Source organism: Sinocyclocheilus anshuiensis, unplaced genomic scaffold (assembly GCF_001515605.1).
Source record: "Sinocyclocheilus anshuiensis isolate Anshui unplaced genomic scaffold, SAMN03320099.WGS_v1.1 scaffold86, whole genome shotgun sequence".
NCBI lineage: Eukaryota > Metazoa > Chordata > Actinopteri > Cypriniformes > Cyprinidae > Sinocyclocheilus > Sinocyclocheilus anshuiensis.
In genome coordinates this window covers 3,030,237-3,043,871 of record NW_015547662.1, presented here as the reverse complement: position 1 = coordinate 3,043,871, position 13,635 = coordinate 3,030,237, and the positions used below count along the sequence as shown (strand labels likewise).

Here is a 13,635-nt window from a genome sequence, read left to right as displayed (position 1 = left end):
GTCTTTTCACGAAATAAAAACCCATTTTTTTAATCCCAATTCAAATATTTTATTATCATTTATATATTTATTTGGTAAGTAGCTGTACATTTACAGATAAATACCAAGAATATTATGCATGCAAAGATTTAAAGCTGTCTTGCACACAGTTACAAATGTTTTGAAAATGTTCCATACATTTAATTTGTTTGGAATAGTTGATGGATGTTTTGCAATGGCACAGTTTTTATTCAACAACATGTAAAGCACACTGCAGAAATGAGAAAACAATAGATGTTTCACCAGATGGCAAGATTATTAAAACGGTGTATTCTGTAATATCCACAAATTTGTCTCAAAGTTTCACTTTTTGAAATGATTAAATACATAGCTTGCTTAATGAATCAGCTAAAACATGCAAAACATGTAGCATTTATTACACTTATAAAGTCACAGCATTACTCATCAGAAACACTCTTTTGTGTTGCATTTGCACCAGCACAAATTGGATTTCACCCACCATGTGGCATTATGTTACAGCTACTGTAGGTCTGTCTGAGTGCTCAAAACATGGCTTAGGTACACTCCCTAAGGGCATTGCAGATAACACTGAAATTAACTTTTTATTGTCAGCATCAAGGGTTTAGGTTTTTAGGGCCAGTTTAAAAGAAATCTCATTAAATAAGAAGATTAATCAAAATGTCTCTATGCCAGAGGCACAGGACACAAGGAAAGACACACCAGATTAAAGGCATAGAAACAGATCTGCGCAAGGACAACACAGTCACCACGATCTGAATACACTGCAGTGGGCTGAATGTACGTCCAGTCAAAGTTCTTAAGTTTCAGTGCCGTGTGGTGATACTTCCTGCTCAGGGACAGCAGACAGCGGGCCAGCGTGTATTTTGCAGCACAGCTCACTGCTCTGACCGACCGCACCGTGTCGAAATGCATCAAGAAACAGGGATCATCCTAACACAGCAGAGATATGCAAACTGAACATTTTCCAATGAAAAGTAAGAGATTCCACTTCCTAAGGCAATACAACTCATCAGCACTATTAATATGAAGTCTACATCAGATTTAGCCTTAAAATATGTTTTCAAGCATTTAAGTAGCATGTGTAATCATAAATGGGAGGAGGATGAATGCCAAGCTCAACTCACAGTATCTGGATCTCTACCATCCAGAATCAGCAGATCTTCCAGGGCCCAAATCTCTGTTTTTTCATAACTGTCCTCCAGCCCAGATTTCTGCAGCTTATTGGTCCGTGAATGTTTAACTCTCCGACACAGGACCACTGAGATTTGAGCTTCTTTATCCTTAGATACTAAACACACATTGGTTTTGTATTTTTATTACACCTCTTCATCAAACCATACAAAGCATATTTAGGATTTTTGTTAGAATTCTTACTTCTTCAGAAACAATATCTGACCATGTCCCCAGATGATCCCACATTTTTTTTTCTAATGGAAGATAACTCAGCACATCACCTCAAATAAGCATGCATAAAATAGATAGAAGTAGATTTTTCTTACTAGAAACGCAGAGAAAATGTCACACACACACACACACACACACACACTAACAAACTCACTCCTGGCTTAGATGAGCCGTGTCTGACTGATTGTAGTAAAATGGCCCTGGGGGAAAATACATCATTAGTTATGAAAACACATTTCCCTCTTAAATCTCCATCATAAGAGGTGCAGTTAGAACCCATTATAATTATAATCTCTACAGGGATAGCACACATATTGACTGTGGCCCCATCAACCTACAAAGATTCAATATCCAGCGGCTCTACAGATGCATAATTTATAGTCACAAAACACGTACATACAAACAAGTGTTCTGACTGCATCTGATAAAGACTTTTTGGTGACTATAGAGGCCTTCTTGATATCCATCTGTGTTTTCAGAAGGCTGACAGATTAATCATGGACAAATTTCGGCTGTCTGAGCCAATACACTCAGGAACAATTTACCCAGAGTTCAAATAGAGGAAATGATCTCTGCTTTTGGTCTTCAGAGTAGCTTTTAGTTGGTCTTTGAGACTTTACTTGTGGCTGCTGTTACAGTCAGTTCTAAAGGATTGTCATGGTGTAGAAAAACTATTTTTTTCCTTCCATGTGCATTTCCTTAGGTAATGGAGTAGTAATGGCTTGAAGGGATTCACCCAAAATTGATACTCACCTTAACACCATTCTATGTATGATTTCTGTGGAACGCAAAAGAAGACATTTTGAAGAATGTTGGTAACCAAATAGTTTTGATTACCACTGATGTCTGTTGTATAACAAAAGTCACTTTAGATAAAAGCTGTTAAATGGCTCTTTAAATCCTGTCTATAGTGCATTTATAGCCATATTATAGTGTCTCAGAACACCAAAGCACAGATAAACCTCCTTTCCAGTACTTCATCTTCACTATATTTTGTGGAGCTCAAGACTACATCTATGTAAATATTGCATTAAACTGGAGTAAACAGAAGTGGCAGGGTGGACAGAACTATGGAGACTTATCCACATACAGTGATGTTCATTTTTTATTATTTTTTTTAATGCCAAAGGATTCTGAATCTGGGGAAAACAATAGGATGCTCTGAGGTACTCCAAGATACACTTTATTGATTTGGCAATGTCCAATAAACTGCGCTGGGAATGGGTCCAATGATTTCCAAATGTACTGTAAGTCATAGTCAATGGACTAAAACAAAATGAGGTTCCTTCAGAAAACTAAAGCATTTACAGTCCACTATGCATATCATAGCCATAACTTCATAAGAACATACAGTATTTTGTTTCAATAAACATAAGAAAACCTGTGAAAACATTAGCATACAAACCTTAAATTCTTCTTCTTCTTCTTCTTCTTCTTCTTTCCTTTCGTTATAATCCTATATGGAAGCCCATTTCTGCCATGGAATAAAAAAAAAGAAAGAAAAGAAAATAAGAAACATTAGAATTTTTATCTCACATTTCTGACTTTTCTTTCTTAGAATTGCGAGTTAACATCTCACAGCTCTGACTTCTGAGTTAACATTTTGCAGTTCTGAGAAAAAAGTCACAATTCCGAGTTTATATCTTTCAATTCTTAGTTTTTCTGAAAATTGCAAGTTTATATCTGTCAATTCTGACTTTACTGTATATCTCACAGTTATTGCCTTGTCTGTATTGTCTGAATTGTGAGTTAAAAAAGAACCTAATTACAGTTTTCTGTGGTGGTGGAAATGGGGTTTGCATAATAATATGTAACTGAGGTGTAGTGTCGTCATTATTCCACTTCAAAACAATAATTGCCTGGGAATTTCCTAGACACTCCAAGTGCACATTCTAAAAAAAATTCACCAATAATTTCCAAACAAGCTATTTTACCAGTAAATATCATCAAACCATATTCTGGCATTAGGTCAAGAATAGACATGAACTTTAATATATTGTACATTGTATGTAATTTCCATAAAAATATGGAAAATATAAATTTTTTAAAAGCAGCAACATCCTACAAAAAGCAACAGGTTGCAAAAAGGATCGTAAAGATATTGTAGTTACGATTTAGTTCCTTTCAAAATCTCTAGAGTCTTTTTGATCACTGAAAAACACTGCTCACACATTTACAGGGATTCATAAAACAAGCCACAGTTTTGATTTTATATTCATAATGTCTGTGTGTGGAAATCACTCACACACAGATTTACTCTGTCTGTCTTTCTCTGGAAAAGATGTGATCAATAATTTCCAATGAGCAGAAGTCAATGACTGACACAAAGGGACTACGTTTATGTCCAGGGATCAGTTCTGTTAGATTTTTACATGCTTATGTGAGTGTGAGTGCTAATGGTTGAGTGCTGTGGGATAGATATCCTGTCTCGCCCACACACATATACTGAGGTTTCCATCCGCTTCTCCCCACAAAAATGCATCTAAACGTCAAGTAACATGCAATGTTTACCAATTTACCAACCGTAGTTTCCGTTAACCCTTGCCCATAATACCACTTCTTTTCACTTTTGGTAATTTTCTAGATTTTTATGACAGTGGTAGTTAATACCAACTTACTAACTTCACTGTAGTAAGAAAAACTAGTTTGGGACTACTATTTAATAGCCTTCCCTTACTGTTTATTGATCAGTGTGATACAATTTATGTGCCTAATTAAGTAAAGTGGGAAAATAAAACTGCACAAATCATTTTATAATTTATTTATTTGTAGTAATACATGATTTGTAACTGACCAAGCAATCATTATTTAACTGCATTATTTTTTATCTAATTTGAATTTGATTATTTATTATATTTGATATAAGTATAGTGTATACATAGGTAAGAGTGGGTGAGCCTCATGCCTGTAAAAAAAACCGTGTCGGTCTTCATTTCAGGCTGCAAATCAACAAAATGTGATTATTTTAAAGGGATAGTTCACCCAAAAATGAAAATTCTGTCATTAATTACTCACCCTCATGAGTAATTGAGGATGAGTAATTAATGACAGTGCGCGCATGAACGTAGTCTGCTTGATCAGTGTTGTTTAGCTTAGGGGAAAGCGTGCGTATGCATTGTGATACTCTCTAAAATGGCGGAAGACGGTAACTCTGGGGAGAAGAACTGTTGAATAAAGTCATTATTTTTGTTTCCTTTGTTCACAAAAATTATTCTCGTAGAATCACAAAATTGAAGGTGAGCCACAGATGTCACATGGACTGTTTTACCGATGTCCTCCTTACTACGTTTCTGGACCTGGGAACATTACAGTTGCATTGCTGTATGGAGGGTCAGAGTGCTCTCCGATTTCATCAAAAATATCTTAATTTGTGTTCCGAAGATGAATGAAGGTCTTACGGGTTTGGAACAACATGGGAGTGAGTAATTAATGACAGAATTTTTATTTTTGGGTGAACTAACCCTTTAAAGGGGGTGATTCTTTTCTATACCCACTGTATTACCAGTACAATGGTGCACTCTGTTGGTTGAAACGTGTAGTTCACATATGGGTTTATCATGGTTTTGCTGCCTCAGGGCCTGGACAGCTTGGTATCATCAAGGGAAATATGAACTCTTAAATGAATGATTATCAGAACATTCTGCAGCCAAATGTATGGGTCATCTGTTCACCAACTGAAGCTCAACAGAAGCTGGGTGATGTGACAGGACAACGACCCAACACAGTGCAGTAAACCAACAACAGAATAGCAGATTAACTGAACCTCAGGTTTGACCACTGTTTTTTGTAAAGTAACGTTTTTTTGGTGTTGACTTTATAAAGTATCCAGTTGTCATATTTAGGTAAAAGTAAAAATAACTTTATGGATATTGACTCAAGTTGGTGAGTGTGTGGTAGGATATGTAAATATGAAAATTAACAAACCTTTTATTATTCAATAATACAATAATACAAACCTTGTATTATTATTCACCAAAAAAAAAATTTGAAAAACTGTCATTATTTACTCATCCTCATGTCGTTACAAATCTGTACGAATTTCTGCAAAAGAATTAATCTTAAATTTAATCTTGGTCAATGTTAATTTATAAATGTACTTTTGTTCATTGTTCTTATTGATGCTACATCATTTTATTTTAAGTATTGAATTATTCATTTTTAGATTTAAAATTAATTTACCACCATACCAAGAAATTAATTATTATCTGACAATGATGCCTGTTGATACGGTCATAAACTTTTAGTTCAGCAATACTGAATAATGATGTTGAAATTTCATACTATTATTGTTATTAATGTAAAATGCGATGTTTACCTGAGGAAGTAGATGTATATCATTATAGAAACGTAGTAGCCTAATACCCAGATCAACTTTTTATGAGGATCAAAGACAAAAATCAGTTCCTGTCCATATTTATGATAATTTACTTCATGATAATGTCTCTGGAGCTATAGAATAACAACAACAGAGAATTATATAGGGTACTAATATAAATATAAGCTGCAACTAAATAATGAAAAGAGATTGTTTAATACCCCTCAAAAAATAAATAAATAAAAAATACTGTGGCTGTAAATACTGTGATGGATCAGATGGTAATACCATGGTGCATATAGGATGATACTGGAATTCATGATAATATCATGACATTTACAATGATATTTACTGTGTTTTAATTTCCAAAACCCCATGGTAATACCATGCTACTTTTTGGTACTTTGTTGTGTGTGACATGTATAATGTATAGTGTAAAGAGTGCACGTGAGCTGAGTCTATTATTGGAAACACAGTTATTAAACACTTTGGTTACGATCTAAGGCGCCCCCTGCTGGCCAGCCAACAACCTTGCAGGAGTTACCCTAGTAAATTCCAGCTTAAAGGGGTCATATGATGCGATTTCAATTTTTCCTTTCTCTTTTTAGTGTTACAAGCTCTTGGTGTATAAAGAAGACCTGTAAAGTTGCAAAGACTAAAGTCTCAAATCCAAAGAGATATTCTTTATAAAAGTTAAGAGTCAACCACGCCTACCTAAAACGGCTTGTTCTAATCCAAAAGAGGATGATATCCGCTTCGTCATGCCTAGAGCTGATCTGTGCTGGTCGCTGAGGAAATACGGAGTCCAGCCCGGGGTCATCACATGTGGTTGCTGCAAGCCAGCCGGACGCTCCTTCGTCGAATCCGCCGGCCGCGCCGTTCTCAAGCCTGCCTGCCTCCGCTCACTCAAGCCGGCATCCGCATACTCTAGGCCGCGGCTCACTCAAGGCCACGGTGTGTGACAATTTTTTGTTGTGAAAGCGAAACTACTTTGTTTGGCCTTCCAAAAGAGGACACGACTAGAAATCAGTGGTTAAGTTGTATTTACAACACTGTTCCGACACCCAAGCATGAATAAATGTTTTATTTATTAAGGATGACGACGACGATCAACGGCACAAAACATGCCTAAACAGCGCGCACGCGAGAGAGAGAGAGAGAGACTGCCTGAATGACTGAGCGCGTCCTCCATCAGGTTAAGTCATATTCATGAAAAAAATTAGTTTGCGATGTCCTAAGAGTAATGTTGTCTTAATATCCTAATATATTTTCAATATTTAGGGGTAACGTACTCCCTCATGACTGGTGTCAGTGCTATAAAGTGAAGCATCAGCTTCAGCTTTTCTCCCTTGTGGTTTATCCCAGCGTTTACCCCTCACGTCACTAGCTCCGCCCTTGCGCCATAGCTCGTGACCGGAAGAGAAGATGAGTCGTTTTGAGGGGGAGGGGAGGTTAACGTTTTTGATTAAAGATTACGAGGGCACATGAATTAAAAAAAAATAATGTAGTGAACAGATAAATTATTTATAATAAACACTACAGTATTCCATTAAAAAAGAAGAATTTTCCATTTTGATTTCATGGTGACTTTAAAGAGGTTCCCCTGGGGGTCCCAACGCTAAACCCTCCAGTACTAATCTAAATGTTTAGCACGTTTAGAGTGTGTCATTGATAAAAAGGGAACATTTTAAATGTGAAGTTTATTGACTCGTGCAATGAGTTTTTTATTCTTATATATCAGACAGTAATAATTCCTTATTACATATTGTACATTTATCAGTAGCTCTGAAATAATAGGTTGGTTAAATATATAATTTTTTAAATTTTCTAACATTTAAAAGACATACACTACATCACATTTCAGTCTGGAAGCCCTGCAGTTGTCCATAACCTGTGTCAATCGAAAAACATTTTGCTGTCCTCCAAAAAAAACATCATATTCAAAAAAACAAAAAACAAAACAAAACATCATATTCAAGTGATTTTCTTTTTACATATTTGCCACATAATAACTGAGCTTTTACCAGTCTAAATCACCTCATATCACCCCATAAATAACTTCAGATTCAGAAGATGTCGGGTCACATGAATGATCTGTTTGGCTCATCTGCACAGACCCCTTTCTGACCCTACATTCAGCTCATCTTTGTTCCTTAGTAGAGAAAATCGTCTCCGGTGGCTGTGGGTTCCTCTGGTTTCTTAGTCTGTATTTTAGGCAGATGAACTTTACTGCAGGCTACTACAAGAATGTTAGCTCCATGTGTTACAGCGCTGGCAACGCACAACCAGAAGGAGAAACCAAGATTCTCCTCAAGGATCACGAGGGTAAAAAGGCTCTCGCTGTAGTTAGCCACATGTTCTGTGAGCCGATGGCACTGGATTGCAGCAAGGAAACACGCAAAACCCATTGCACTGAACAGAGCTGAGAGAAGAGATTAAAACAGTGGATATAGTATATAATTAGAAATCGAAAGAAGTAATGAATCACAAGTTGTTATTGTTGATATTGTTGATTTAGGGTTGATTGTCCAGAGGTGTGGACAGAACATTGTATCTTAGATTATATGTTATGCTGATTTACCTGCAATGAAATTCCAGATGTAGAGGCCAAAAGGTCCTTTGATAGATTGGTAAGGAACTTTTCTGGCATTATATATACAGAAAGCTAAACTGACAACTGCAAAGCCAATAGCAATGAAAAGGAAGAAGATCATGATCATGTGAAGACCACTGTTGAGTTTTTTGATGAGCTTTGGGAAAACTGCAGAATTTGTGAGAAAGAGAGAGACAGACAGAGATCAGGTCTCTCAAAATTAGATTTATACCTGATAAGGCATGAGCTATATAGATACTTAAAATGTATAGATATCTAAATTAGACCATGTATACCATATACATACCATGTTTGGGGTTGGTAAGATTTGTAATGTTTTTGAAAGAAATCTCTTATGCTCCCCAAGGCTGCATTTATTTGATCATAATATTGTGAAATATTATTACAAGTTTTCTATTTGAATATATTTTAAAATATAATTGATTCCTGATCAAAGCTGTATTTTCAGCATAATTACTCCAGTCTTCAGTGTCACATGATCCTTCAGAAATCATTTTAATATGCTGATTGCTGCTCAAGGAACATTTCTTATTATCAATGTTGAAAACAGTTGCGTTGCTTAATATTTTTGTGAAAACCGTGATACATGTTTTTTCAAGATTCTTTGATGAATATAAAGGTAAAAAGAACAGCTTCTATTTAAACTCTTAACATTGTACTGTCATCTTTTTTTTTACCAATTTAATGCATCCTTGTATTATAAAGTTAATACCTAAATTAATACTGTGTAATAAAAGTATTTCTTTCTTTCTTTCAAAAAAAAAAAAATAAAATCTTATTGACCCCAAACATTTAAACACTAGTGTGTCTATAGAATACAGAATGAATGTCAGAGAGTCAATAAACATAAATAAATAAATAAATACAAGTGCTTCATAAAGAAAAGTTAAATAAATGTATAAAACCATAACATCAAAAAACAACAACCGAGAGAAAAAAAACCAAGGACCTCTTCTAACAGCTTTAAACAAGAATGTTTCAGTATAATATACTTACGGAGCTTGAATGTTTAATCAGAAATTAATCTGCACGTTATTACTCTTACTGTATATTTTGGAGCGGCGGATCCCGAGCCCGCATCTCCGTGTTTTCCCGCCCTGAAAGAGGCCGTAGTAAATGTGTCCCGTGAACTGCTCGAGCTCTGGACTAGACGCGTTCACCAGATCCACTCCTGTCTGACACAATGTGGTTCCGGTGATCCAGCGTTCCGTGGCCAGTGCCACAACCAGAAGTACCACAGAACCGATGCTGAGTACAGAAGCGAAGGAGAACACGATCTGTTTCCAGAGAGTTGGCATTTCACTACTCACCCCATTCCTCCTATAAAAAGCAAGACGCGATGTAACACGACTCCGAGAGGCCGCCTCTCTCCGCTACTGCGCGAGTTCAAAACTTCATCACAAATAGCCTACCGGTTTGCAGCTTGTCTGTGGTGAGTGCACAAATATAAGCCAAAACACCATAGTACTAAACTGAGGGAACGCGAGACAGTGACCGATAGGGAAAGAGCCGGAAACTAGATATAAAGCGGTCAGCTGGATCTCCTTCACCACCAAACGAAACCTTATACAGTTTACTTGCCTTCGCTTCGTGCTCTGGACTAGACGCGTTCACCAGATCCACTCCTGTCTGACACAGTGTGGTTCCGGTGATCCAGCGCTCGGTGGACAGTGCCACAACCAGAAGCACGACAGAACCGATGCTGAGTATAGAAGCGAAGGAGAACACGATCTGTTTCCAGAGAGTTGGCATTTCACTACTCACCCCATTCCTCCTATAAAAAGCAAGACGCGATGTAACACGACTCCGAGAGGCCGCCTCTCTCCGCTACTGCGCGAGTTCAAAACTTCATCACAAATAGCCTACCGGTTTGCAGCTTGTCTGTGGTGAGTGCACAAATATAAGCCAAAACACCATAGTACTAAACTGAGGGAACGCGAGACAGTGACCCAAACCGTATTTTCTATCCCCTTACCCTAACCCTACACCTAAACCTACCCCTCACACAAAAAAATGGTATTTTTAGATTTTCAAAAAAACTTAATTGTGTATGATTTATAAGCTTGTTTCCTCATGGGAATCCCCCGCCTCCATATCCCCTCCCCCACCCCCCCAAAAAAGTCCCCACAAGGAGAGAGAGAGCGAATTGTCAAGTGTTGTATTTACACACGTAAATCAACATGCTGTAATCAGGGTTTTTATTGGATGTTCTTTGCTAAAACAATTAATCAAATATCGCCGGCTCCTTTACATAAAATCTTATAGGTCATAAAAACTGGTGGTTTAAAACATTAAATGTCACTTCAGCCGATACTCTACTGGGTCAATGAGCATTAAATAAATAAATAAAGAAAGGGGGTAGGGTTTGATAGGAACGATTTAAGTCACTGCAATTGGACAGAAGTAAATGGGCTAATGACTTGGAAATATCAACCTGCATCCATATCTGTTTTATTTGGTGCAGAACGCCTTTATTTTGCAAGTTGGATAAGCCTGAAACAGACTTCAGAACCATGGACAGCAGCCTGCTTTCTTTCAGAACCATGGACAGCTCAACCCGTTCAAGAATTCTATAGTTGAACAGTGCTCAGCCACTAGAGGGAGTTATCTTACTCAGTTTCGGCTGACAGGAAAGCACAGCAAAACGGCTGACAGGACAGGAAAGTTATAGCCTAACAACATTTGATCAGACCGCAGTTTACTGTTGTTCTACTGAAGCTCATTTGGCACCTGTACCTTGTCCGCACTCGTTTGACTTGCGCCTGGCGCTGAGGCGAAGTTGAAGTGCGCGTCTGAAAAGACCCGTTTGTTGTGGTCGTGAAGAGACACGGCGGTTCCGCGTCTTAAAAAAACGCATTTCTTGTCAAGAAAAAAAGAGACACAAATTGCAGTTGTGAGTGGGGTGGCTAAAGGGGTGGCAAAGCTTAGGTCAGTGGTGGCCAATGCCACCCCTGGCCACCCCCGAGCTCCGCCCCTGCATCCGGTGTAAAACCTGTGCCAAATGAAATGATTGTGCGGATAATTCCACTGTGGCGACCCCTAACAGGAGCAGCTGAAGGAGGGAGAGAGAGTTCTGGCCCTCAAATTTGATTGGCCGGGTGGTATTTAAAGATCGTTGATATTAGACTAAAAAATGTAAAAGATTGGATGACCAATAATTTGTTCTTATTAAATTCGGATAAAACAGAGATATTACTTATTGGACCAACCACTAAATATTGTAGAAACTTAATATGCTGTAAAGTTGCTTTGCAACAATTTGTATTGTGAAAAGCGCTATACAAAAATAAACTTGAAAATAAACTTGAAACTGTGATGTTTGACTGTTTGCAATACTCTGCTTGTCTGCATTAACATCACATCACTATAACGTCAAAATAATCATAAATATGAGAAATAAAGTCACAAATTAGCAATTTCGAGAAATCAACACAATAATGCATCATTAAAAATACAATACAGGGTAAAATGGGGGAAGATGACAAAGCATAATCACAGTAAAAGAGTTAAATTTATTATATGACTTATATACAGGCATATGAATATTTACATATTTAATTGCCCATATTTTAAATGTAGATATGTCACAATAGCATCACTATAAATTCAAATTGAATGATTTCACTCAATTAGCCTAAAGGTTTTAATGAAAATCTATCTTACCAAAATGGTCTAATTTTATATTTTCACTTCAAAATAAAAACTATAATTTTTACTACACAAATCTGAAAACATTAATGTGTCCACAAAACCTTCATTAACAAATAGATATTCGGCATAATACAAAGTCAAAATTTTCGACAGACACAAAAGTAGAAAGTAGTATTAACCTCATTTAACTTCAGTTTAATTAAAGTCAGTTAACTGTTTTGACAGACAAAATCTTACAAATGTTGTTCAGATGAAATGACAAAAATGTTTGGGGGTGGGGCCATCTTGTATTATAGTAGTGTAGCATGCATACTCATTTTCCCACTAAATATTATGTGACTATTGCTTTCACTCTTTCTAATCTTCATGCAGTTTTGTCTGCTCATCCCCCTTTTATCTCTTATATGATTTCAAATACTCACATAAACAAACACAAAATAAAACAGGGTGTCAGGATAATCAGTCTCTCAAATATTAAGGATTTTAACATTTAGATGAGGTTATGGTATTACTAGCATTTCTACTCAATATGACTGATGCTGTGAGAAAGAAAGGTTACAAGGATCTCTTCATCTCAAAACATGTCTTTAAACTGCTTGTGAAGAACACCAATTGACTGCATAAACAAAATGTTAGCTTTAGTGGCAGGCATATATACAATGCATGTTCCTTGTGGTCAAAGAGTCTTGTCATATTGATTGAAGAATGGAGGAAGAATATTGACCAGCTAAACTGCAGCGATGCTCATTGAGGCAACTGTGAATATCAAATGACTACTGTTGTGGTTTTGGACAGGCTTATAGACTTAATGCATTCTGGAATGTTTTAAATGTTTATAATGCAGTTATGACTGGACATGAATTATGACAGCTGCCTTTATTAATGTAAGCTAAAAACTTTTTCAATGTAATCTTAATCACTCTTTCTGCTAATATATAACTCTCCACCTAGCCCACATTTTTATTTTAAAAGAGAGTATTTATAATTTTCTGCTCAGTCTAACTTCATTAACTTCAATCTAACACGCTGCTTTCTGTTTTACTAAATCCACTCTTTCTCTTCAAATTCTCAGCCTCACAGTTTCTTCCTTCTCCTTCTGTTTTTGCTTTCTTTCCAAAACCAATAAGCTTAATGAGATTTAAAGTGCTCTGTAACCCAGTTAATCAGATTCATTGTTTTGATTATACACTTAGTTTAGCATCTTAACATTTCTTAATCTCTTTGTTTTTCTGAAAAACAGTCAGACGTAGTTCATAATTTTTAGACTGACGCTGTAGCTGTCCACATTAGAATTCTCACAAACAAGTTAAACATGCATTTCCTGTCATGTCTGACTATAGCATGAAATTGCCCCCTAAAGATACCATCAGAATTTGCTGTCTACGGTTATTTATTTATTACATAAGCAAACTTATGCATTACAAAACATTAAGATGTTCAGCTGATTAACTGAAAATGGTGTTCTGGAAGAGATGATATGAATATGTGTACACTACAGTGTACATTAGGGATGGGCAACGCTGGTCCTGGAGGGTCATCACACTGTCACACACTACGCTATAGACTAATGGAGTGATCTTTTGCCTCACTGTAGTCTGTGTGGACAAAACAAAGCAAAAGTCCACTGTAC

General features: G+C 36.7%; 2 protein-coding genes across 2 annotated transcripts; both read right to left on the bottom strand.

Annotated features, from left to right (window-relative positions):
* Positions 1 to 684: 684 nt before the first annotated feature.
* Positions 685 to 1,536, bottom strand: LOC107702277 (exocyst complex component 1-like; the record flags this gene model as incomplete). The annotated part of the gene is made up of 3 exons (XM_016504533.1): positions 685 to 951; positions 1,146 to 1,309; positions 1,521 to 1,536. Coding segments are annotated over 3 exons (447 nt in total), but the record flags the coding sequence as incomplete, so codon positions are not given.
* Positions 1,537 to 7,893: 6,357 nt separating this feature from the next.
* clrn2 (clarin 2) lies at positions 7,894 to 9,652 on the bottom strand. Its single transcript, XM_016504555.1, has 3 exons — positions 9,400 to 9,652; positions 8,322 to 8,501; positions 7,894 to 8,162 (listed from the first exon to the last, which is right to left on the bottom strand). Exons 1-3 carry the CDS (start codon positions 9,650 to 9,652, stop codon positions 7,894 to 7,896), a joined length of 702 nt encoding a protein of 233 aa, XP_016360041.1.
* Between the last annotated feature and the right edge of the window lie 3,983 nt (positions 9,653 to 13,635).

Bases quoted from the DNA above. Each gene is read 5' to 3' on its own strand.
- clrn2 (XM_016504555.1), bottom strand. From the start codon at position 9,652: ATGCCAACTCTCTGGAAACAGATCGTGTTCTCCTTCGCTTCTGTACTC. The intron at 8,502-9,399 runs GTAAGAGTAATA...CAAATTCTGCAG, and splicing joins CCGCCGCTCCAAAATATACA to TTTTCCCAAAGCTCATCAAA. The intron at 8,163-8,321 runs GTAAATCAGCAT...CTCTTCTCTCAG, and splicing joins CATCTGGAATTTCATTGCAG to CTCTGTTCAGTGCAATGGGT.